This window comes from Nannobrachium achirus (genome assembly GCF_963921795.1).
Source record: "Nannobrachium achirus genome assembly, chromosome: 18".
NCBI classification, from domain to species: Eukaryota; Metazoa; Chordata; class Actinopteri; order Myctophiformes; family Myctophidae; genus Nannobrachium; species Nannobrachium achirus.
Genome location: NC_137825.1, coordinates 28473442 through 28499430, shown reverse-complemented (window position 1 = coordinate 28499430; position 25989 = coordinate 28473442). Strand labels below are relative to the sequence as shown.

Sequence of the window (25989 nt, the reverse complement as noted above, 5' to 3'; positions counted from 1 at the left end):
CACACACACACACTCTGAGTGTTTATTTACTCTATGCTACAAGTGTCAAGCTGGCTCTTCATTAAAACTCTCTCCTGTATAATTAGCTTTTCAGCTGCCTTTGTTTTGGGAGAGAAGGAATTACTGAGGGAGTTGTGTGTGTGTGTGTGTGTGTGTGTGCGTGCGTGTGTGCGTGCGTGCGCATGCGGTATAACTCAATTAACCTGCCGAGGGTATTCATTACACCTCTTTTGATGTTTGGTGTTAAAGCACACACACATAATGGAGTGTGTGTGAATGTGCATGCGTGCGTGTGGGGTGTGCGTGCGTTACCCAGGTTGTGGCGTTTGCTCTTGGCATGCTCGTGGATGTGTTTCTTGTTGAAGCAGCCAAAGAAGACGCAGTAGAGACACGAGTGCAGACGACTAAGGTGAGCCCCGCACATGTGACAGATACATGACTTAGCCTGGGGGGGGGGGGAGAGAGAGAGAGAGAGAGAGAGAGAGAGAGAGAGAGAGAGAGAGAGAGAGAGAGAGACACACACAAACACACACACACACACACACACACACACACACAAGAGAATGTCATTAATTGATAGTGGCCAACCTTTTCAAATGATCATTATCAATGACTTGGCTGAGAACCGGATGTCCCTTGGGACCAGTAAAGGTCGATCTATAACATAAACAGATAAATATAGCTTATGATATACAGAATACAAAATGCATGTAATATTAGTTAAACATTTACAGTATTGTTTTGTAGAGTTAAAATATTGAATATGAAACTGCATAATATTTAGGCAACTGTAACAGGGAAAAAGCATTAGATTAACATAGTCTCTCTTGAAATGGGAAAGACAACAGTAAAACTAGTAGGCCAAGCCAAGAACCATCAACTTAAAACATGTAGGCTAATATGTGATTTTTAAATCATGTTGCAATTTCACACAAAAACTAGAATTACCATACAAGACCACAGATTGGGGCTGTGGTAGTATCACATGTTCATGTTAAGGGCCCCATTGATTGAACTTCTAGCCAGTATAATATTCCTTAAATTAAACTGTTCCTCATTTTGTTAGGGACCCCCTGGAACTTCCTCAACACCTCCTAAAAGCCTGAAACCCCACTTTGAGAACCATTGGTCTAAATGTTAGAGTGCAATTGTGACTGAAAGGTTCCTGACCGCTAATCAATTAATTGAGTTGCATAATGGACTGTGTGGAATCCAGTTTAGTAGCAACAATGGACCTTACCTGGCATCCCTATATTCATAAATAGCAGATGTACAAGCTCACAACATGTCATGATGTGATGATGTGCTGCTATCTCTGTGCTCCCCTGTTGTACAGCAAAATATAAAACAGCCTTACATTGTTAATCAGAATTTAGAAAAGTCGATTATAAAAAATGAAAAGGGGTTCTTCGATTATTCAATGAATCGAAAAAAGTAACCAATAGAATAAGTGTGGACCATGTGCAAGTGGAGGGCAGATAGTGAGAGTTTAAAAGAATTCAGATGATATAAGCATGACCATGAGCTAGCATGACTGACTGCTGTACTGAAAAGACATCAACCCTGTCGAGGAGGAGAAAACAATTAAGAAGAGCATGAAAAAAGGAGAAATGAATCTATCAATAGGTTGTAATGAAAAGCGAAGCATTCAGAAAGGTTCCATGTAGGGGGCGCCGTTGGCCTAGTGGTTACGGCGCACACCATATATAATGCAATCCTTACAGGTTCGATTCCTGAGCCCGGTGTGTGTCACTCCCCATCTCTCCTGGTTTCCTGTCTCTCTCTACTGTGTACTATAAATAAAGGCAGAAAAGCCAAGAAAATATCTTTAAAAAAAAAGTCCCTTGTGCAACGATTCGTCATTAGCCAACTAAATGAACAAAAGGATCAGTCATTAATAGTTAGAGGTAAAGGTAACGGGTTTCCTTCGTTCTTTAGTAAACGGAAAACAATTTTTCAGGTAAGGATACCAATATCATCCAATCAGAAGATAGAACTCATACAGTATAGGATACAGGATAAACAAGTGAAAGTGCAAGTTATTAAACAAAGATATGAGCAGACAATCGGCCTATTTGAAACGGAAATAATTTGTATTGTATGTATGTATTTATTATTGATTTATTTTAGCATTTAGATAATACTGCATTTATCAATTATATTGATTAACATAATTGATGATAGAGATAAATACAATTGTATAATTGTACAAGTACAAGTGTATACACTGCTTTAATGAAATTACGCATTAAACATGAACATCATATTATTAGAAAAGGTCATGTGTAAACAAACAAAATAAAACATTAATGTACACCGATGGATACTGCTGTCAGACAAGTCTATGAGAAGTTTAAACTGCAACACAATGTTATACAATATGTAGTGAGGGTCCTGCTTCATCTCTCTTTCAGATAAGGGGTGCTTGGCCTGAAAACGCTGAAGACCACCGGCCTAGAACATAAAGACACATGAAACAGAAGTCTCATTTTTATTCCAGTCACACATCCCTTTCCATACACCCATACCATCCATCCATGAATTATGAAAAGCTTTCACTATGCAACCCAATCTTCTGCACACGCTGCCTTATGATCTATTTAGGTGTATGTGTAGTCTATATCAGTGTTGCCAGATTTCATAAGAAACAAACAACCAAATCTATGAAAAAATGTCAAAATCTCTCTCTCTCTAAAATAAAAAAAAAAAGCCAAAGTGAAAGTACAGGTGCCATATCTTTGCTTTCATCAATCTTGAGGGATTGATGAAAGGCATCTCCAATGTATCGCTCTTCTTTGAACAAGCCATGTTTCATGAACATATGGTTTATTAATGCAGTGCATTTGGTCTGATGTGTTTCAACTTCTTGATCTGAATTAGATCCAGTTAATTTGTAGAGGTGGTCATAAGAACTAAAGGATATGTGACAGGCTATATTATGTAGGCTCATCTTTGAGACGGAAGCTCACGTTAAAAGGTCACAATGCAGATACATAAAATGTTAAATCGTGATTTATATAGTGTCTTTATTCAAAGTGCTTTACAATGTGCATTACATTCAACCAATCACACAACAATGGCAGAGGAAACTATGTAAGACACAAACTACTCATCAGGTGCAGTTAGGGGTTAAATAAATGTTTTGCTCAAGGACACTTCGACACCAAAGGGCCGTTCACATCAAGCTCTATATCTATTTTCTTTTTTATCCCACGATTTTGTAACCCATCTTTCACCCGGTGTCAATAATGTAATCCTGGGCACTACACTCCCTCTGCCAACCTGGGGAGACAACAGACTGGCCTCATGCTTCCTTCTATGCATGAGGAGTCCAAGTTGCTTCTTTTCACCTGACAGGGGGGGAGTTTCCCCGGTTGGACGTAGGGTGTGGAAGGAACACGTTATTCCAACCAGTTCCTTTCCCCTCCATCAGGTGCCCCGGCTGGGGAGAACATGCAAACTCCACACAGAAAGGCCCTTTTGCCAACTTTATGAGCACTGATGACTCGGAGGCGAGAACACGCCCCCCAGCGCCCCAGCGGGAATTGAACCCCAGACCTTCTAGCTGTGAGGTGACAGCACTACTGACTGCGCCACCATGCCCCCTTGCATCAAGGCAAGCACTATAAATACAACAACCTCAACTACTATAAAAAAGATTTAGTTAAGTAATGTGTGGACTGTGGAGACCACACCACTACTATAACAAAGAAGACAATGGTGAACGGATATGACAAAATGAGCGATATAGTTCGTTATAGTGCTTGGTTTGAGCAGCCCTTAAGACAAGAAGAGCCGGGATCGAATGGGAACCTTCTGATTCCCAAGCGGCAACTCTACCTCCCGAGTCACTGTCTGGCACTCACTGCCTATATCGTTATTCGTTAGCTAAACTATGTCTAGCTCATCTCCTCCATACATGATTCTTATCCCATGTTTTAAGTTTGTCTCTGTATACTACTTTATTGCTGTGGTTTGTGTACCAGATTTCTATGCTAAAGGGATTTAGCTCATTTTGGTATACATTGTTTTGGCACCCGCTGGCCTAGCGGTCCAGGTATAGGCTCTACTGCCTGACAGCGTGTCGCGGGTTCGAGTATTTTAATTTTTTTAACAGTACTGGCAAAGTATCAGCAGAAACTGCTGCTAATGACCCAAACAGTATTACATTAATACTGCTTGTTCTACAGACGACGACCGTCGGTGTTGTTCTCTAACCCATCCCTGCATCCATAGCTGACTCCCATCCCTCGAGTCTATCCAGTTGCATCCCATTCATCCCGACTCCCTGAAGAAGCCATGGTTCCAGGCAAAAGAAAATCCCCAGAGATGTAGAAAGGGATAAATGTAAGCGGAATAAGCTGTAAGCTGAATACATTTGAATCATTTGGATCTCGTGATCCACATGGGGATGGCATGGATCTCTAGCTTGGCTTCAATGCGGATCTCGGACTCCGTGTGGCCAGCCTGTTACATCAGTCACTCTACATCAGCCTTCTATCATAGTGACATGTCTATGATGTATGATGACTGGAAATTTGGGCAAGGTTTAAGGAGTAGGAGTAGAGTCTGCACTACAATGTAATACAACCAATTTGTTATGAACATCTGAAATACAAAACAAATGCTAAACAATAAAAGGCTCTAGAAACCGAAATATTCAAGAAAAGCCACTGTTAAGACACACCATTTCAATGAATTGATGCTTCTGTATCTCCTGCCTGATGGGAGGAGATTGAAGAGGTAGTGTGCGGGATGAGATTTGTATGCTATGATTTATGAAAGTCGATGAGTAATTTAGTTAAATAAATTTTATCTCAATACTGTCCAGAATTATGATTTTAGTCGTAATCGAGCAGCCCTACATGAATCCCACATGTGCATGCAGTCATGCACTTGCAAATACTGTACACAGGCACCGATCTGCCATTAGCCTGGTTAACCCGGTTGCAGAATTCACACAAATGTGAATTGCGCAACTGAGAGGGTTTACCAGGCTAATCTGCCATCACCATTATGCAAGATATAGATAGAGGCATGCATATATACAATAGGCCTATACCTGCTTGAACACACACACACACACACACACACACACACACACACACACACACACACACACACACACACACACACACACACACACACACACACACACACACACACACACACACACACACACACACACACACACACACACACACACACACACACACACACACACACAAACACACACACACACACACACACACACACACACACACACTACTAATGAGCACATAAAGACACACAGAATTGCCTTGCACAAACGGTGCAGTGACAGTGACACACACATGCAAATTGCAGCACGACCACGCTGTTAGGATAAATTATGATACATAATTATGTTATTGGTGTATGAGTCTCATATGACCATATAAAGGCATAATATGAACTGAACGTACAGTATATAAGAGACCACATTTTGGTCGCATACTGTAGGTTCAGGCAAACTGATTAAAGGTCATAATAACTTTGAATGCCCTGAATAGAATCATGTTTTGGTTTATACTGTATGTCACCAGACTCACTGTCTTCCTCTGTCTGATATAAGTCACTAGTGGTGGAAAACACTACGTGGCACTTTCTTCCTGTTACTTCCTTGTTATGATATGGGAACGAATCAATATGTTCCACGCTTCTTACTGTCATAAACTGTATGTCTTTATATACATGTTTTCCTCCATCTTGGAGGAGAGAGAGAATGCTCGACCTACCGTTAGGGTGGGGAGAGATTTAGAACTGTTTGTCTACCTTGTCTGTCTCTCCTCAATACAGCAATCTAAATATAGTCCTTTGGCTCGTGTCTCTTATTTTGGTTATGGATTTATAGATCCATATTTATCTTTAATAATTTATCTAATACACGCACAAACATGTTCCACGTTGTGGTGTGGCGATACAGACTGAAGTCAGGCTGCCTCTTATTTTAAACAGCTGGTGGTGCCAGGTGGACGCTGAGCTCGGCTCTGGAAATTCATCTAGCAACCTTCTGTTTCCAGCCAGCTTCGCAGGGTTTATGATGCGTGGGGCCGCTCACACAGACATCTTTAATGTGGTTTCACTGACGCCACGCATAGGGTGAGAGAGGGACTGCTGTTGTGTTTACTGTTGGACAGCCTAGTCTCCTTTGTCTGTTTTCTTTATTTAGACAGACAGCGGAAGCAGGGTTTGGATACTTTCGGATTTTAACGATTCCAGTTCCTTAACGATTCCCACTTAACGTTCCAATACATTAACGGTTCTCTTTAGCGATTCCTATAGGGTACCAAATGGACCCTTACAGGTCTGTAAACTGTACACTCTCAGAGTTATGGTGGTCCTTGAAATCAAAATGTTTGAAAACAAACAAGAATTGTAATTGTATAGCAGACGTGAGGTCCACATAACAGCTCTGGAAATGTGATAAAAACCGGTTCCGGGAAATGGTTCCAAATGTGATGGAACCGATTCCGGTTTCTCAATGTTGGATCGGGTTCCACCGGTTCCGGATCCCAACTCTAAGCGGAAGGACAATGCTTCTCCTGAACATATAAAAGCTTGCACATACATGCATCACTGTAAATACTCCTTTATTATCATTATTACATTACATTACATTATTACATTATCATCCATGGTAAATGGTAAATGGTAAATGGTGCATTTATATAGCGCTTTTAATCCAAAGCGCTTTACATAGATTGTGCATTACATTCACCCATTCACACACACATTCATACACCGGTGGCGGAGGAAGCCATGCAAGGCACCAACCTACTCACCGGAGGCAATTAGGGGTTCAGAGTCTTGCCCAAGGACCCTTCGACATTAACTCAGGGGGAGCCCGGATTCGAACTGGGAACCCTTCGGGATTTATACCCTTCGTGCTCTAATACCAGTTTCTCTACCCCTGAGCTAAGCCGCCCCTATCAGGGACATGGGGCAGAGACTCATGGAGTAGTCTCAAAATGTATGTAATTTCTAAAGATATTTGAAAGCAATAGGGGTTTAGTGTCTTGCGCAAGGACACGTATGCGCGCGTGTGTGTGTGTGTGTGTGTGTGTGTGTGTGTGTGTGTGTGTGTGTGTGTGTGTGTGTGTGTGTGTTACACTGCCAAGCCAATTAGCTTAAAAGTATTAGGTCTTCACCTATTGAAATCACAATGCTGTTAAAACTGACAGAGAGTTTAGAGATTATTCTGGTGATGTACTTAACCTTGAAATAGAATATATATTGTGCATTACACTCATATATTTTTGAGCGGTGGTCACAACGCTCCTATACGTGGCCGTGTGTGTGGGTCTGTCTGTCTGTATGTCTGTCTCCGTGTCCGTAGCCTGCAGTAACCTTTTCTGACCACACATGTTAAGGGTGGGGCGCTGTTGCACACACACACACACACACACACACACACACACACACAAAATACTAATGAGCACATAAAGACACACAGACACACACACACACACACACACACACACACACACACAACCGCTCAGTTCACACAAGTGTGATTTTTATTTTACTTATTGCGACACACTACCAAAACCTCCACCGGCTGTCTGTGAGTGAGTCAGTCAGTCAGTCACACTTTTGCCCTGCTCATATCTCCACAACCGTTGCCCCCATCCATGCCAAATTTTGCACACACACTCTTTGACTGCCAAACTACAACCTCCAAGGACCCCCGGAGCCCCAGGGACCTGTAAAAAATGACCAAATGTGCTCACACGTCACACTTTTTCCCTGCTTATATCTCCGCACCCGTTGACCCCATCCATGCCAGATTTTACACACACACTCCTTGCCTGCCAAACTACAACCTCCAAGGACCCCCGGAGCCCCAGGGACCCCCAGGTCCCTGGGGGACCCCCAGATGTAAAAAATGACCAAATGTGCAAAAATGACCAAATGACCACCCCAACGGGGCTGCTCACGGGGAATTCCCGGGGACCACCGACTCCTGGTGCTCCAGAACGGATGCAAAAGTGGTGGCGCCCCCAGTGGAGGACCCCCTGCCACTGCAGCGCACATAAAATGCCGTAACTCGGGCTAGGAGCGTCCGGGAGAGCCGGGGCCGGTACCTATTCGTCCGCCAAGGCAACGCGAAGACCCCACCCCTCATTTCTCACATGGCCCTATTCTAGCGCCACCTTCAGGCCGATTTTTAAAACACATTTTTGGACACTGCTCCTACAGTTTTTGCCCTAAAATCACGAATATCACTACACAGCATGTCTACACTCATGTCATCAACATGGATCAGGAAGATTTTGGAAAAACAAATTTTTGCCCTATTTGTGGAGATAAGCCACCTACGGTCGCTTATCTCCCGATTAGGGAGTCTTACTGGTTTATTTATATTTGCGTTGTTCGATAGCAAAACTATATCTAACATAATTTTCGGAATGTCTGAGTGAGTGTCTGTCTGTCTGAGTGTCTGTCTGTCACAGCGTTTCTCCTCAATGGCTGGAGCAATTGATCTGAAATCGCATCACCATAAGCATATGAACATACCTGACATAACTGTGAAGCCCGTTTGTCACTTTCACAAATCATATGCTGTATATTAGCATTTTTATGGTGTATCTATATCTATTCTGCATCTAGCTTGAGGCGTTTCTCCTCAGTGGCTGGAGCAATTGATCTGAAATCGCATCACCATTAGCATATGAACACACCTAACATAACTGTGAAGCCCGTTTGTCACTTTCACAAATCATATGCTGTATATTAGCATTTTTATGGTGTATCTATATCTATTCTGCATCTAGCTTGAGGCATATCTATTCTGCATCTAGCATGAGGCAACATGTTTAACCAGTGTGTGTGTGTGTGTGTGTGTGTGTGTGTGTGGGGGGGGGGGGGGGGCGTTGTCTGGCCCTGTTACAGATTTTGTCCAAAATCATGCAGATCGGTACACAGTATCTCTGTAGCCATTAAACGACACGGGTATTTCTTACATTGATGCTCCTACATATTATCATGCAAGCACCAGTTAAAGTTACTTTCCATTACATCCCTCATATACTGTGTGCACAGTGCACATCCCATAACCCACACACTGCACATCATTTCAGAGCTCATATCTTTGAACGGGTAAGGACTAGTTACACAAATTGAAGGAATTTTATGTATTGGACAGCTTGTGTGGAGGATAACTCAAGTAAAACTTGAATAACGTTTTCCCCGTTTACTATGGTAAAATATGTAGCAATAACAAGCACATCTGGAGTGTTGAGGTGGTCTTAGCCTTGAACCCAGACTGCCTTCATGTATTGCAGTCGTTTTCAACCAGTGGTCCTTGAGGGGGTTCCAGGTAGTCCCCAGCTAAATGACGGAGAGTTGTTAACCAAATGGACCCTTACAAATCTTTAACTTTTGAGATTGTAAAATGTAAAAAAAATTGTAAAAAAAAAATATTAAAAAATAAAACATTCTCAAGAGCTGAATTATTCATGAGCGCAAGTGCATTATCACCCCTGATCAAGTGGATATGCAGAAATGTGGTAGCCTAGTTGGTAAATTGGTTCTCAAAGTGGGGTCCGGGGACCCCCCAGGGGTCCTTGAGGGGGTCCCCAGCTAAATGACAATTAGAAACCAAATGGACCCTTATGGGTCTGTAACTCATTTGTATGTTGTACACTGAGTTAAATTCACATTGATTTTACAATATAAATTGGGGTCTCACAATGCCATTGACTGGAGATTCGTAGCCTAATGCATGTCAAACTGGGGGTCCATGAAATTAAAATGGTTGGGAATCAATGCTAGAGCCCTAAAAGACCGTTCTCTTATGGGGGTCCCTGGCATATTTTTTCAAATGGGGGTCCGCACTCAGGATAATAAGTGTCAATTTGGGGGTCATTGACATGAAAGTTTGCGAACCTCTGGCCTAGTAGGACAAAAGTTACTGAAAGCAACAAACACTGACAATGTTACTGCATCTATGAAGTAAATTTGGATTCAGCTCAAAATCACGCCGGTTTACCGGTATGATTATGAAGTCAAAACATGCGCACTTTCTAGTAGTGCGTACTGTATGTGACATCCGTAGTGCGTTGGATGTCGGATGTTATTATGGGAGGCGTCATTGTCAACAAACACACACACGCACGCGACGCGCGTGCAGTCTATCACTGCATCTATGTTTTGCAGCGCTCCATTTGCTTCCCCCGGGGCCGTGCGTGCGATGGTTTTGTGATCACTTTTATTTTTTTGTTTTCATTTATTTACCTTGCGTTTTCTCGTCTCGGCTGAGCCGCTCCACACGAAACACTGATAAATTAGTCGAAGGTTGTGCTTCCAGTTGTCCACCTTGAAGGCGTTCACATGCGGGCAACCTGCGGGACCCATGATGGCAGTCGCAGTCGCAGACACGCAGCAGCATCGGAGATCACAACCGTTCCTCCAGGCAGAAGAAGCGTTGTGCTTCTTCAGACCCCATAAGAGACGCACAGTCCGGGTTGGGTTCAATAGAATCTACTGATTGTTCCTATGATGTGGTTTTAGTTGGACATGTCCTGGTTACAGTAGCAGAGAGGCACGCAGCAGCAGCAGCAGCAGCAGCAGCAAACATCAAGGCGATTCTGTGCGTAATCCCGCCCCACACACAGATGCACTTATTTCATTTGCATTTAAAATCCACACTTGTGCTGCATCCACAATTCCTCTCAAACACTACGGGTTAGCTATTAGCTCAATGTTTAGCATTGGAATTTCAACAGTAGCTTACACGGCGAGCTTCCCATGTCCCGCCTCGTTGTATAACACTTGGCCAATGACAGTTGAGCGTTGCACTTGATTGACGTGCGGTAAGCTTTTTTTGGTCACTTAGTCCCGCCCATACATTGTGAGAACTGCGTCGGGATTGGCCGGTTGTCACTGAACACAATATCCGCCCGTTGGACGCCGTTGATAGGCTGATATAATAATATAGCTTCATGGTATGTTTCGATGCAAATCTACATTCACATTTACCCCACTGTAAATGTGATGAGCGGTGGGGTGGACATGATGCCGTGTGCACAAAATGTAAGATTCCAGAACAATATTCTTAAACAATTTATTACAACAGATCTGGACAATCGTAAAGCTCAAGCTCCCAAACAACAGTTATTGACAGTTTGGTTTTCATTGAAGTACTTTTACTTGTTGAAATAACAGCCCGTCAAAGCAATTTACTGTACAGTGTACGAGCGACCTCTAGCGGAACCAACTTACAAAAACAGTGCACCAGATTGTGAGCCACCCACTCCGTGTTTTAGTCAAGGGCAATGAGTGAGTGCACAGACACTGGTATTTTAGATATATATACACATTGTGACTGAAAAAGGAGTGACAGGGAAACGCTCTTTGCAACCTTTTACAACCGTAATTATATCAGATTTATTCCATTACCAACCATAACATGAGTTACCTCAACTGCCCTCTATATGAATGTCCATCATGCAGCAGAACCGAGAAGAAAAACAACAAAACAAAACAAAACAAAAACAGTGCTAATTCACACATATGTTTTGAACAAATAAGTCCAGTTTTTATTATTGTGGTTTCTGTTAATGCAGCAGTGGTGCCCCCACCTGAACATTGATAAATAAAACACTGACAAAAATGTATTTCTTTTTCTTTCTTGTAAAGCATCTTGCTTAGAGATCCTCAAGATACTGAAGAAAGTAGAACCAATTTTCATCATCATCATTCCACACATTTAGATTTTTTTTCCTTGACAGATGTCCATATGCATTAGAATGTTTGTTGGTTTGTTTGTTTTTGCTCTTTAAAAAAAAAAGCCAAGTCTTCCCAGGGAGAATGCATTGGGTGGCGATAGCATTCTCTCTTCTAGCCCCCCTCTGTCCCAGTCAGGACTCTCAGGAGTAACTTGATGTTTTGCTACCGACATCGTCCTCCTGTGTCCCCATACTCTGAAAAATGCAGAGAGGGATGTATTACTCACACATTCATAATCCTTATCCTTCCCTACGTTTCTTTGTTTGACTTTGCATGTTAAAGCACTCTTGTTGAAATATATTATATATATATAATATTATTGCAATATTGTTTCTTAAATATGTAGTTAGAGCTTGACGTTGGTGATACTGATAACTTTTAGCACTACAGTGTAATATCTTAAAATCAATTAAGATTCTTTCTGCATTCTACAAGTAAATGGCCACAGCCCTAAAGTTTTATTTTAGTGCACAAACTCTGGTATGTTGTTAGTCTACATATATTAAATGCATGCACTCAGGAAAACACATTATTTTACAGAGAATATTGCACAATATAGAGCAATTTCCCCAGTGCAACCATATTAATAGCCGGGGACCCACAAGCCCAAAAGCTCAAGGAATAGGGTAGGGCATGTGATTTTCTGCCGTACTTTTTATTTCTGTTTTATCTATTAGTTTGGTCATTAAGGTCCACAGAATGAGAGGCCTGCTCTGCCGGAAACATCGCGAAAAAAAGTTATGGCCATTTAGATATTCACTGTCCCATTGACTCCACTAGAAATATTAAAAAAATAAAATACATGTGCTTTAAGTAGCATGTGAGGGATCAAACTAGGGGTTCTTCATGATTCTGAATCCATTTCAAGCATTTGTTTAGCATGAAAAACATTCCTTGGGTTAACTTTCAGCAGCCCAAAACTGTGAAAAGTGGAAAAAAGGTGATGACTCATCACTTTTCACAGTATTTGGGGGGCCGATATCTAGCCCAAGGAATGTTTTTCATGCAAAACAAATGCTTGCAATGGATTCAGGATCATGAAAACCCCCAGTTTGACCCCTCACATGCTAATTAAAGCAGACTTTTTTCCTGTTTTAAATATTTCTAGTGGAGTCAATGGGATAGTAAATATACAAATGGCCATAACTTTTTTTCGCGATGTTTCCAGCAGAGCAGGCCTCTCATTCTGTGGACCTTAATGACCAAACTAATAGATAAAACAGAAATAAAAAGTACGGCAGAAAATCACATGTCCCCTCCCATTTTGGTGACTGGATCCCCGGCTATAACCTGTTTCTGGTCTATGTTACACTGATAAGAACTAGATGCGTGCGCAGGTCGGTACCAAAATTAGCCAATGAAACCAGCGCTCCCCAAAACAACAGGTTTGGGGATTGGTGGGAATTGATTACATGGTACAGTCACCTGTGCATTTAGTCTCAATGTTTCTTTTAAACAAGAAACGGGTCTATACAAACCAAAGTCCAACTAGCAGTGATATACTGTAGGAGTATTGTTGCAAAAGACATATCCATCATTAAAACAAAAACTGTCATTGGCTCTTAGAATATTAGATAGAATAGAATAAAGAACAATGACAACATAAGACCTTAACAAAAACATGACTTTCTGGACCATTAGACCCATTATACTTTTGACATTACATATTTGAGAATTCTGCAATAGAACAGTTCACCTGTATAAACAATACCGTAAAGAACGGTTGTAAGCATGTCCCTACCTTCTGCACAAATTGTGGGTTTACTGTGATTTCCTGATCCATAGACTTTAGCTTCTCGTCCAACTCTATACACTTCAACATCTGTGGGGAGAAAAAACAAACAAACATTACTTTATTCACAGTATTTCATCGCTGTTGGGTGGAAAACTTTCACTGCTGTATTTCCAAAACTGTAAACTGCTTTCCAAATGAATCAATAATGTAATTCTTGTTTAGTCACAAGCACTTGTTAATACCTTTCATCATTTCAATATTTCTAAAACCCACAGACAGACTTTCAATTAAAAAAGAATGTGAAAATGGCCAAAATGTCGATGTATTGTGAGCTTGTAGGTCTGCTTTTTTCACTACTTTTGTGTGACACTCTTGTACGATGAAGTAGGTCATTCATTTCCAAAAATAACATAATATGGAGATCTCAAGTTTCTGCCTGACAGCAACGATTTGTTTCTCTCTTATTTAGTGATGCGGTGTAAGAGTGCTACAAGGACGATCCCTCCTCACCTCTTGGTCGATTTTGTGGAGCATCGCTGGATTATTGTACTTTTCGGGGTTGTCGTGGAAACAGACCATACCATCCTTTTGGTTGATGCTGGCGTAGATCTCGCCGTCTTCAATCTGCACACAAAGGTTCCAAATTCATAAAATAAATAATGTTTGAATGCAGTGCAAACACATTATATTTGTGTTAGGGCCCCTTCACTCACCATGTGCAAGACATATTTCTCAGCCTCCTGTGGTCCTGACAGCTGCACTCGACTTGCCATGTCTTGCAAGGAGAGTGTCAGGAAAGTCTGTTGAACCAAGATAAGACGAGGAGGGAGGGAGATGAGAGAAGAGATTTGACGCAGATACAGCATTTAATGAACCACTGTTTTTTTTAGACATTATTGCTTCCTGGAATCAAAGGGATCACTATCACATCCCAACTCCTTCCAGAATAAGAGTATAGATGAGGTTAGGATTAAATGCACAGAAGTGACTGTGACAAAAACAGGCCATGAAAGAGATACAGTACAACTGATGATCCAACGCACCGATTCTACAATAAGATGTGACCCTTTCACTTAGGGGTGGGCGATATGGTGATAATTATCGTTGAGACGATACAATGTCTCCACGATATGCCTTTTCAGAGGTATCGTATATATATCGTGATACAATTGAGGGAGCCTTGTACAACATCCTGTTTAATCGTTAATACAGAGATTCATTGCAGAATTAAATTTAAAACTGCATTTTTGTCTAAATCGGTAGTTCTCAAACTTTATAATGTCAAGGTCTCCACTTAACTCTGACAGTATACAAATGAAATCAAATAACCAGTAAGGGTCCATTTGGTTTCATTTGTATACTGTCAGAGTTACATACTTGTAAAGTTCAATTTAGACCTCCCAAAAGTAACCCAGAGGGACTAGTAGTTTTTGTCAAGTAACTTGAAAAATAACCATAAAAAGTTAAACCAACGTGAAAAAGAATCGTGATAATATTTTTTTTCTCTCTCTCTCACACACACACAAACATGCTCCACCGCAAACTCCACTGCCAACCATCGCCCACCTTTGTTAGCCTCTGGATGTTCTTCTTATAGAGAGAGGAGAGACACTGCTTGACCAGGCCTGTGTTGTTGTCTCGTGTGAACGTCTCGCTGTGTTTGTTGACCACACTGCGAAGCTCGGCGGGGTTGTTGGTGGCGTACACCTGGGCCAACTCGTGATACGCGTTGCTTAAGGGCTGAGGGTGCAGCATCATGGATAGAGATTTCAAATCCATGGGACAGGGTGAAAAAAAACATTGTTTCTTATGAAGATAATTGCTAAATGCAGCACTAAATAGTAAATACTGATTAAGATACAAAAAAACGCAATACAATTATTTCCTTGTGAAATAAATACAAACAGCTGTAAACTGAGCTAACTCAAGGTGGGTGGTGCTAAGGTGAAAACCAGTTATAGGTCTACTAATTTTTATGTGGGTGTGGCCACATAAAAACATACTTTTAACACTTTCTGTACACTTTTCTTTGTCTAATCACAATACCTGATAGTCTTGTTTTATGGGGGGAAAGGAATCACAGCACCCTGTCTTTTAATTCTAAACACTCCACCCCACACATTTTTTAATGCACTTGTTCCTCCGCTCACTCATTTCATAATTTCTTCCATCTAATTTATGATTTAATTCCTACCTTGATGAACCTCCCTACTATCTGTGAGGTGTATTTGGGCAGCTGCTGCACTTTGCCGTGGAGTATGAGTGACACTAGGATGTACTTTTTATAGGCTTCCAACATGATGTGGCTCACTGCCATGGCTGGAGTGGTTATTGCCTAGATGAGGAGAGAAACTTGATTATCTACTGCAGAAAAAAAAAAGTTATAATATATGCAGAATTATAACGACACAAGTAAGCATACCTGTTCATAAAAATACAGTGCTCTTTCAAAGTTTTTCAGACCCGTGTAGATCATGCCACCGTAGTAGTAATAACATAGAAAGTGCTTGGCGTCGTATGCTCCGTTCTCCTTGCAGATGTCCATCATATCCAGCTCCAGGAAGGGTAGGACCGGCTTGAAACACTTTGCTAACAAGCACAGCTATATGGGAGAGAGCGCAAATTAGAAGGGAAAGGGAAGATGCAGTGAGGACAAACGACACGCAATGAGCCGCTGCCGTCAACGGATTATCGGGAAAGGTCGCGTTCAAGCTGCTGGCGTTTACACTGGATTGAATGAACCTAATGTACAGTGTACACCATCAACAGAACACTGAATGTGCAGGACATTAGCATGACAGTTGTGAATGTGTACAATTGCTGGAACTATCTCCAAGGAAGAAATACAAGCCGGCTCTGTCCTCATTGAAAGCAAGTGTTTGGACGACACTTGTGTATCTGCATCTCTCTCACTCTCTCTGCCACTGTGTGTGAAAGATACACATGCGTGTTAATGCGATCTTTTGAAATCTTCCAAGTTACAATAACAGTCTTACATGCTAATACATGTATTATTAACTCTGATGCAATAGTTGCATGCTTGCATCTGACGGCCAGGAACTGTACATCCCATACCCAGTAGGATAGCTAGCAGCACCTCATTGGCTGCTTCCTTGCGGACACATATCTATGGAAATCATGGTGATGTGGGTTAGAGGAATGTATTTGCAAGTGTTGTGAATTAAAAGGGATATAATTGAATGGGAATCGAGAATCATTTTGAACTGAAAATCAAGAATAGTTTTCAATCGAGAATCGATTTAGAATCAAATCGTGAACCCAAGAATTGCAATAAATTTCAATCATGGGATACCATAAATACAAACATAGATTCCTGTAGCCTTTGTAAAGAATCTACTCAAATCCAGAAGAAAAGGGTTGTTTAGAGGACATTTCATTGAGGTTACAAATGGCCACCTCCTATCGCAGATGTTCCATTGGATCAGGTATGAGTAACAGTAAAGTGGTGTTATGTGCACAACCGAAGATTCAGTGTAACGCACTAAAGCACACAATCTAAAATGATAACGCCCAGTGCTGGACAGAGTAACACCATGAAAAGAAAAGAGCAATGTCTGCACTTCAGAAAATGATCTCATAGTACTAGTAAGACGCCTGAGGGCGAGGTTGCGCCAATTATTGGCCATCTGGCCAGTGATGTATATCGGACCAGTTACCCATATATGGAGACCCCTGATACCCATATATGGAGAAACATGTACTGTATATGGTACATCCCTTTTATGCCCATACATGGAGATCCCTGTCCTATTAAACCAGCCACACGGATATGGGCTGTCTTCCTCCATATATGGGCATTACCCTATGAAGTCCTGTTAAATATGGGCTTAATATTGATGCATAAAAGGGATTCTGTTAGAGTGGTTCCCATGACATCACAACATACAATCCCTTTTATGCCCATACATGGAGATCCCTATCTGAACCAGCCACACAGATATGGGCCATGTCTTGGTCTTCTGGCCAGTGATGTATATCGATGATATCAGGGATCTTCATATATGGGTATAAAAGGAATATATATGGACTTTTATATAGGTGATGTCACAGTGATGTGTCAGGGGAACCACAGTGTCAGGCATGACCTACAGACAGAGATACGTGACGGTTTTCATAGTTATCTATCTATAAATGCGAGAAGTCTCTGCGTGTCTGTCTGTCTGTCTGTAATCCGCGTATCTCGAGAACCGTTCGTCCCACCGGCTTCAGATTCGGCACGCGCGTTCCCCGCCGCGGCACGGAGTGCAGTGCCGGGTCTCGACCCGACCCGACTTGCGGTTTTCCCGAACCGGCGCGAAACGTTCGGAATCTCCTTATGCGGGGTTGATTGTTGACATCAGGCTGTTCCGGAGGAAATCGGCGAAAGCTCTGACTCATTGTGACATCACTTCATAAAAGGCTCTGACATCACGTACGCCACATGAGTCAACAAAAAATCTCTGTGAGTGTGTATGTATGTATGTAATCCGCGTATCTCGAGAACCGTTCGTCCCACGGGCACGCGCGTTCTCCATATATGGGCATAAAATGAATGCCCCCATATATGGGCATAAAATGGATTGCAGACAGACAGATACAGATATCTCCATATATGGACATAAATGGACAGAGGCAAACAGATGGTCAAAGATCTCCATATATGGGCATAAAATGGACGCAGACAGACAGATACAGATATCTCCATATATGGGCATAAATGGACACAGGCAAACAGATGTTCAAAACGGGCAACAGGTATAATGAGGTTTGCATTAAAGGGGGAACCGGCACTGTGTCTGCAACACAGTTGGAGGCACAGACAGATACTCCATATATGGGCATAAAATGGACGCAGATAGACAGATATCTCCATATATGGGCATAAAATGGACCCAGAACTATAACTGCAGTGATCTCCATATATGGACATAAAATGGACGCCGACAGACAGACAGACAGATACAGATATCTCCATATATGGGCATAAATGGACACAGGTAGACAGATGGTCAAAACGGGTCCTATGAAAACAGGTATAATGGGGTTTGAATTAAAGGGCGGGGCATTCATTCCCTATTTACATTGTTCCGAGTTGGCCAGGTCGCCTAGTATACTTTAATACCACCATGTGATGTTTCAAAACATTATGTCTGGCAGCATTGGTCATTGTGAAGTGCTTCTGAAACACACCCTGAGCGAAGACTGAGCGAAGACTCTGAGCGAAGACTCACCTGACACAGGTCTGCATGAACTGAGGTAAGTTGGTTTGTGTTCATCTGCATTTTGTCTATTGCCTGTTTTAGAACGACGACACCCCGCAACGGCTGAGATGACAAAGAAGATGACAAAGAGAATTTGTTAATTAATTACAGCTTCTGCTTTGAACAGCCCCAAACACAAATGAAAACTGGCAAGACATTGTCCCCACTTTAAAATGCACTAAAATATTTAAAGAATACAAGGCAACTGCTAAGAGTGGTGCATTCTTACAGCACCAGCCATTAGAGCAGATTCTTTTTATGTTACTGCACAAATGAGCTGAGTCAGAATAGAAGCTGCCGTCTCATGTCACTGCTTTCAATCCACACCCACCTGTTTCCGTTCTACGAGGGCATTTGTCAACTGGTGGCAGAGACCAGCAACTGTCAAGAAGAGGAAGACAATTACCATCAATCAACTTGCACACAAGGAAGTTAGATTATCAGCAACAATACACCTTGTATTCTGGCTCTGTGTTTAATCTTCTACACGTTATCCTCACCCATTTCTAAGCAGAAAAACTAGGATATGCAGATAAATAGCTTGCCATTTATGTTTTCATTAGTTTAAGTTCCAGTGAGATAACAGTGGACAACACGTGACACGTCGATCACATGACTGATTTTTTTTTAATAAATAAATAAAAATGCTGTTGTTCTAAGCCTGCAGGAGCCGGGGGAAACACATGACATCATGCATTCCAATGGGATGTCATTGTACTGCACTCTACACCAGAGCTTGTATCTCTCAAACGGATTGTCGCTCATGGTTCAGATTCCCCGCACCCCCAGGACACCCAAGCACGTCTTTTAAGGGCACCTGTGGGCGGATTTTCAAAGGTTGGGGAAAAATGCTCCCGATCCTGGCAGTTAATGTGTTAAAGCACAAATCATTTATGAACCAACAAGCTCATCAAGGCTCCTGTCAACGAAAGGTCCTCTCAGTGAATTCACTGACATTTTCTACCCTAATCCGTCAAAGGGATCAATTAAGAGCTCTGATTGCACAATCCTTACAAATTATAACTGATAAAGGTGACTAATCAACAATAACAATATAAAGTACAATACCAATTGCTATTACTGATAATCGACCGAAGTTACAATTCCGAACCTTTTTTGAGGACGCCATATGTCCAATGGTAGCTGCATAATTATTTGGTGAATACAGTACATTTAGAGAAAAAGTAACGCACATCCTCCTGTTCTTGGTGCTGAGCTAAAAACTGACAGTGCAGTAGTACTAGAAAGAAACAAAATAGCTCGCACTCACTTTCTCTGTAGCTCCAATTCTTTTATTTAGCAAACAGCAAAAAAATATACGTTTCGACCCCTAAGGTCTTCTTCAGTATGGCTTGTGAATACAGTACATACCAGTTTGTTGTTGCTATGTTTATTAACCACTTTGCCTTACCACTCATAAGACAAATAGCGCAAATAGCCGATCTACAAGCTTTGTGAGCCATGTGAGCTTGTAGAGCTGCTATTTTTTAAGGTTGATGTGGTTCAATCAGATGGAAGGGGCATGGAAAGCTTCTGCAGGTGCTTACACTTACAAGTGTCTGTTGCATATCTGATGTGCTCCCCATTGCAGGTACTGATAAAGAGCTGGACTTGGGAAAAGAGCGTTTCAAAGTCAGGGATGTTTGGCATGGAGAACTTCACAAATCTGCGGTGACAGAGAGAGGAGACCAGCATTAAAACAAATTAAAGCAGTGAGGTGTAAATTACTTTATATATGGGTGGTGGGGGGGTTAAAAGGAATTTCTCTACACAAAAGGAAAGAAATTAAGAAATAAACAAGTATATCTTGCTTCTGAACATTATTATGAGCTTGTCAGTGACATTGCTGATCGCGATCGGCCGATAATGCCTCTATCTGCTTTGATTGGTATCGGTTTTGCCGATCTACAAGATAGATCAGCTATTTTCACAATATTTATCTGTGGGACTGAATGTAACCTCAGCTTCAACTCCTACAAGTTGAATTGGATACTAAAGGACCTCAGCCTGCAATCTCCTAATGTTTATACTTAGTATACAATGTCAATGTTTTGTAAGAAGAAATAAGAATCATTAAATATATAAATGCTGCTACAGTAACACAATAAATAGAAGAATTTATGGATTTGCCGCTGTGATCGGGAATATCGGTAGACACGGATTCCAGTTGATCGGTGATCGGTATCTGCACAAATCGGAGCATCTCTATCAAAAACCTACAAACTGATATGCATTTGGTTGAGAGGACCGCCATATGCAACTATGCCCACCACTTTGAAAACAAATCGTATGCCCAAAAGTCTTTGTATTGGTTCTTTTGTTATTTTTTTTAATTGTCAAATTGTTTATCCCCAGTTTGCACCCTATTGAATTTAAATGTCACCAGACATAACGGTAAGCAGAGATCTTTGATCGTCTGGCTGCATATTTCGGACTCCACGTTCAACATAAAATTAATGATGGTTGCTATGCGAAAATCACTGGTTTAAGTTGTAACCTATTATGGAAGGGGCAGCAAGCAGTGGAGTGTAATACTGTGCTCAGACTACTGGTGACAAAAGAGCTACAAAACGGCCAAGCATGGCCACTCCATTGTTCCCAGTTGAAGTTACTGCTGAATTGTTGCTAAAGAAAATGCAAAATTGAAAATGGTAGGTTTAAAATAGCACAGTGAACTAGTTAACAAGAATCCATCTTCTTTCTTCCATTCATGGAAAAGAACAGAGAAGGGGAGTGAAAATGTTGAAACGAAACCATGATTGCTTGTCGCTTCACGTCTTTGGGGTGAAGACAAAAGTTGAGCCTGAGGCCAGCTCAACTTTTATTTGTAGCACGTAACGCCCATCATGCAGTGACGTGTAGGGTGTCAGTTTGTCGCTTCATTTTGCTGTCTTCCATTGAAAGTGACATGAACAGTAAGTAATAATAATAATAATAATAAAACTTTATTTGTATAGCACCTTTCATGACATGAAATGCAGCTCAAAGCGCTTTACAGAGCATAAAATGAAGCACACGTGCTTAACAGAGAAAAAGTAAAATAGAAATAAAAAATACATAAAAAAGAGATAAGTAAAATGATTACAATAAAGCAAGAAAAAATAAAAGCATAGAACATTGAAGAACAATTTCAGAGCCGTGCGGACGTCAATAGCAGCATAGGGATTAAAAAATTTAGCTAAAAGCAAGAGTAAAGAAATAGGTCTTGAGCTGTGCTTTAAAGCTATCCACCGAGGCTGCCTGTCTTAGGTGTAGTGGTAGTTTATTCCAAGCTGTCGGTCCATAGAAGCAGAAAGCTGCTTCACCATATTTTTTATATGTCATTGTTGGCACCTCAAGTAGGTCTGCACTAGAGGACCTGAGTGGGCGGGTTGGAACATATCTATGCAGGCAGTTATAGAGGTACGAAGGTGCCAGACCATTTAGAGCTTTATAAACAAGTAAAAGAATTTTAAAATCAATCCTAAAAACAACCGGGAGCCAGTGTAGCGACGCTAAAACTGGAGTAATATGTTCTCTTATCTTAGTTTTTGTTAAAACTCTGGCTGCTGCATTTTGAACAAGTTGTAATCTGTCAGTTGTTTTCTTTGGCAGACCAGAGAGAAGTGCGTTGCAGTAATCAAGCCGAGAGAAAACAAAAGCGTGGATCAGCGTTTTTGCATCGTTCAGCGACAGATAGGCTCTAATTCGCGCAATATTTCTAAGGTGAAAGAAGGCAATCTTCGTGACATGATTAATGTGTGTATTAAAATTTAATTCAGCATCAATGATCACCCCCAGGTTCTTAACAGAGGTGTTATTTTCTTTAGCCAGGTTACCAAGTCTATTTATTATTGATTCTCTCTGGGCAGTAGAACCTATTATGAGAACTTCTGTCTTGTCCTCATTTAGCTTGAGAAAGTTCTCACTCATCCAGCATTTTATGCTGGACACGCACGTCAGCAATGGGTCTAGAGCACAGGGGTCGTCCGTAGCCACCGAAAGGTACAACTGGGTGTCATCAGCATAGAAATGGAAATTCACACCGTGAGCGGAAATAAGTTCTCCCAGCGGCAGTATATAGAGGGAGAATAATAAAGGAAGTAGCCTGTTGCTTTGTCACTTATGGTCTGAACTGAACACTGCATAATAGGCTGAATTTGTACCATCCACTCATATTGAACAATATAGGTCCAAAGTAAATTGTTTTTGAACACCTTCCCGTGACCTCACTTTGGGCCGCGACACACCATGGTTTGAGAACCATTGACCTATAACATACAGTATTTTTGCTCTTTGCATATCTACAAATCCAGCCACAGCCTTCTTTCCTGCCCTGTCCTGTTCCTTGGCGACAAGAGCAGATCTACAAGTTCAAAGCTTTTATAAATTAACAAAAATGTTTCCATAAAGATGCTATGTATTGGCAGTGGATTGACCACTAAAAATATATATATATATATATATATATATATATATATATATATATATATATATATATATATATATATATATATATATATATATATATATATATATAGTGTGTGTGTGTGTGTGTGTGTGTGTGTGTGTGTGTGTGTGTGTGTGTGTGTGTGTGTGTGTGTGTGTGTGTGTGTGTGTGTGTGTGTGTGTGTCTGTGTGTCTGTGTGTGTGTGTGTAAGGGGAGGGATACTCACAGCACAGCCAGCACTCCCAGGGAGTGCTCCTGGATATCCAGGGCCCCCAGCACGGTGTCCAGGTGGGACAGGTTTTTGGCCAGCAGCTCCCCGCTCTTGTTGATCAACTCACACAGCTGAGTCATCTGGCCTGTATGGCACACAAAAATAAAGACAATGAAAAAATACACTAAAGACACTAAAGCATCCTTTTGTTTGGGTCTGACCACATACCTGTAGAATCGCAATTCACGAAGAGCACTGCCAGTGCCAGATAGGTATGAGCCCCAAGCAGGCAGCACTTTTATTGTATTAGTAATACTAGACCGCTGCCCAGCCTATTCAAGGGCCATGCAAGTCGGGAACGATTCGTGATGGGAATACACACACCACCTGTTGTGCTGTTTGTGCAATACTCATGTCTGATGTATCCGTTGTCAACTTCACACACATAGCATTTTTGCTTCAATGTCATAATATTGTTGTTGATAGGTTTCTCGAATCCTGCCCCAATGTCTCCTCACTCTCCTGTACATTATGGACAGGCCTTTCGATAGAAAGTAAATAGATGTTTTAAGAACTAATATGAAAGATTATTTATCAAGCCTCCAGCATTAACTCAGGTTCAACCACCAGCAGATTCACAGAGGTTAATAACTAGAAAATGTAGTCGTGCCAGACCAAGAAGTGCCTTAAAGTAGCAGGTCAAAACAATCCTAAAATAAGACAGGCATCCTGTGTAATGAAGTTAAAATAAGAGTAAGATTTTCTTTTCTCATGGTTTTAGTTCAAAGTCTAGCATCAACATTCTGTACAATTTGGACTGGCTATTGAGTGTTTTTGCAAACACCAACAAAACAGTAACGGCCCGGGATAAAAGTCTCTTTAACACTCAAAATGTATCTGATGATCCTGGATATAATCCTAGATGATGAAATATGTCTCAACAAGTTTGTTAACGTGACCCACATGTTTCGGTTGGTTTCAAATGAGACCAACGCTTTTGGCAACAGACCTGACAATATTTAATCTGAGATAGAATGCAAGTTATTTGGAACAACATTATGCTAATTTCATTTATTTATTTATTTTTCCAAGTTAAATTGAAGGAAATGCATTTCCATCAATTCTTTGCTAGACAAAGTTTAAATAAACAGGAAAACAGTGTAAGGCTGTTGACCTGCCCTGGAAGATATACCTCCATAGGCATAATTGTGCATAATCTGCATAACAATGAAAATTATCATGTGTGAGCATAATGTTGCCATTGGGAAATCAATCACATAATGAAAAAGACGACCTAGAATTTAAACTTGGGGACTCCACATAAGAAAGAACTCGTTATGTTTATGATGTAAAGCACTCAGATATGCCATCCCATAACTTAAACTATTTATTGATAAGAATATATATGATCAGTGCTGCCAGCATGTCCAACAACATTGTGGTAGTACTTGTCATGTTGAGATCTATTATTACAATTTAACAGAAGATCTAACTTAAACTAATAAGAAATGGGCATGTTTTTAACCGTGATCAAATGAGTGATAGAAGCAGAATACTTTAAACGAATGGGAGCATATTGGTACTATAGAACGGTACATAATGATTTGAGGATTTTGTACCTGTCCTTGATGGTTGTGCATAGCAGACTTCAGTAAAAATAAAAATAAATCGGGCGGTCAAGTGTCCTGTCAAGGCCTTGCACACATTAGCGAAAAGAGGCGATGCATTACGTTTGACAGACTTCCAATTAAACCAATAACATTCGCTAATAATTCTCTCCGGCCAATCGCGTACGGCTAGGGCGGGACTACCGGTAGGCAGTTATTTTTCTAGATCAAAAACCTAAAAGTATGATTTTCAAGTATTTTTCAATCACCTACGTGCTCCAACGTAAGGCACGACACACCCGTGTCATAACGCACCCTTTGGGGGTTACTTTGGCGAAGTCTCGGGCCCCGAAAGGGCGTTTTAATCGGTCTGTTTACATGATAAAGCAAAAAGAAGGATCTGTGTAGTTTGGCTGCCTAGCATCGGCAAGGCACTGGTTAGCATATGTTAGCTAGCACGCTAGCACTTCCAGCTCGTCTGACAAACATGGATCGGTTTGGTGGCCCTACCTTGAGCGGAGAGCTGCCGCACGTTGTTCACAAACTGCTCCAAGGCTGAAGCCATTATTTCATCGGTGCGAAGTGGACGTAATGCACACTGTTTTTCATTCAAACGTCAGAAACAACTCCGTCTCGGACTAAAGACAGGGGGCCACACAGCCGCCACTGGGAGGAAGGTATCGCGAGAGCGTTCGGAGAGCAAAGGGGTGGGCGCAACGTTTACGATCGGAACGTTCGATTCTTAAAGAGCCAGGCACGCACAGACTAGGTATGAAATAGAGCTAAATTGGTTAATCTGCGTTTTATAATATTATAACTGAATATCTGCAAAGTAACTCAAGTTTTAAATAATTGATCCGGAAGTAAAACTATTGGAAATTGGAATTACTCAAGTAAAGTAAAAAAAAATAACTCAAATTTGTACCTAAGTGCAGTACATCTACTTGGTTACTTTACACCACTGGTCATAACAATATTTACTTTGTAGTACAAAA

At 41.3% G+C, this 25989-nt stretch overlaps 2 protein-coding genes across 2 annotated transcripts in view; both read right to left on the bottom strand.

Moving 5' to 3' along the window:
• usp22 (ubiquitin specific peptidase 22) overlaps positions 1-10382 on the bottom strand; it is a 29311-nt gene extending 18929 nt beyond the window's left edge. Inside the window, exons 1-2 of the mRNA XM_080747157.1 lie at positions 10258-10382; positions 313-445 (exon numbers count right to left, since the gene is read on the bottom strand). Coding sequence (XP_080603283.1) covers positions 313-445; positions 10258-10377 — 253 coding nt within the window. The 5' untranslated portion in view covers positions 10378-10382. The remainder of the gene's footprint in view (positions 1-312; positions 446-10257) is intronic.
• Positions 10383-11534: 1152 nt separating this feature from the next.
• Positions 11535-25656, bottom strand: cops3 (COP9 signalosome subunit 3). Its single transcript, XM_080747158.1, has 12 exons — positions 25505-25656; positions 23403-23532; positions 20301-20413; positions 19079-19128; positions 18718-18810; positions 15909-16088; positions 15681-15821; positions 15053-15226; positions 14200-14286; positions 13997-14110; positions 13493-13573; positions 11535-11945 (listed from the first exon to the last, which is right to left on the bottom strand). The coding sequence occupies exons 1-12, from the start codon at positions 25557-25559 to the stop codon at positions 11892-11894; spliced, it is 1272 nt and encodes a 423-aa protein (XP_080603284.1). The 5' UTR covers positions 25560-25656; the 3' UTR covers positions 11535-11891.
• Between the last annotated feature and the right edge of the window lie 333 nt (positions 25657-25989).

Coding starts and splice junctions, on each gene's coding strand:
- cops3 (XM_080747158.1), bottom strand. CDS start 25,559: ATGGCTTCAGCCTTGGAGCAGTTTGTGAACAACGTGCGGCAGCTCTCC. Junction 15,822..15,908: donor CACTGTATTTTTATGAACAG/GTATGCTTACTT, acceptor CTCCTCATCTAG/GCAATAACCACTCCAGCCAT. Junction 14,111..14,199: donor AGAAATATGTCTTGCACATG/GTGAGTGAAGGG, acceptor CTTTGTGTGCAG/ATTGAAGACGGCGAGATCTA.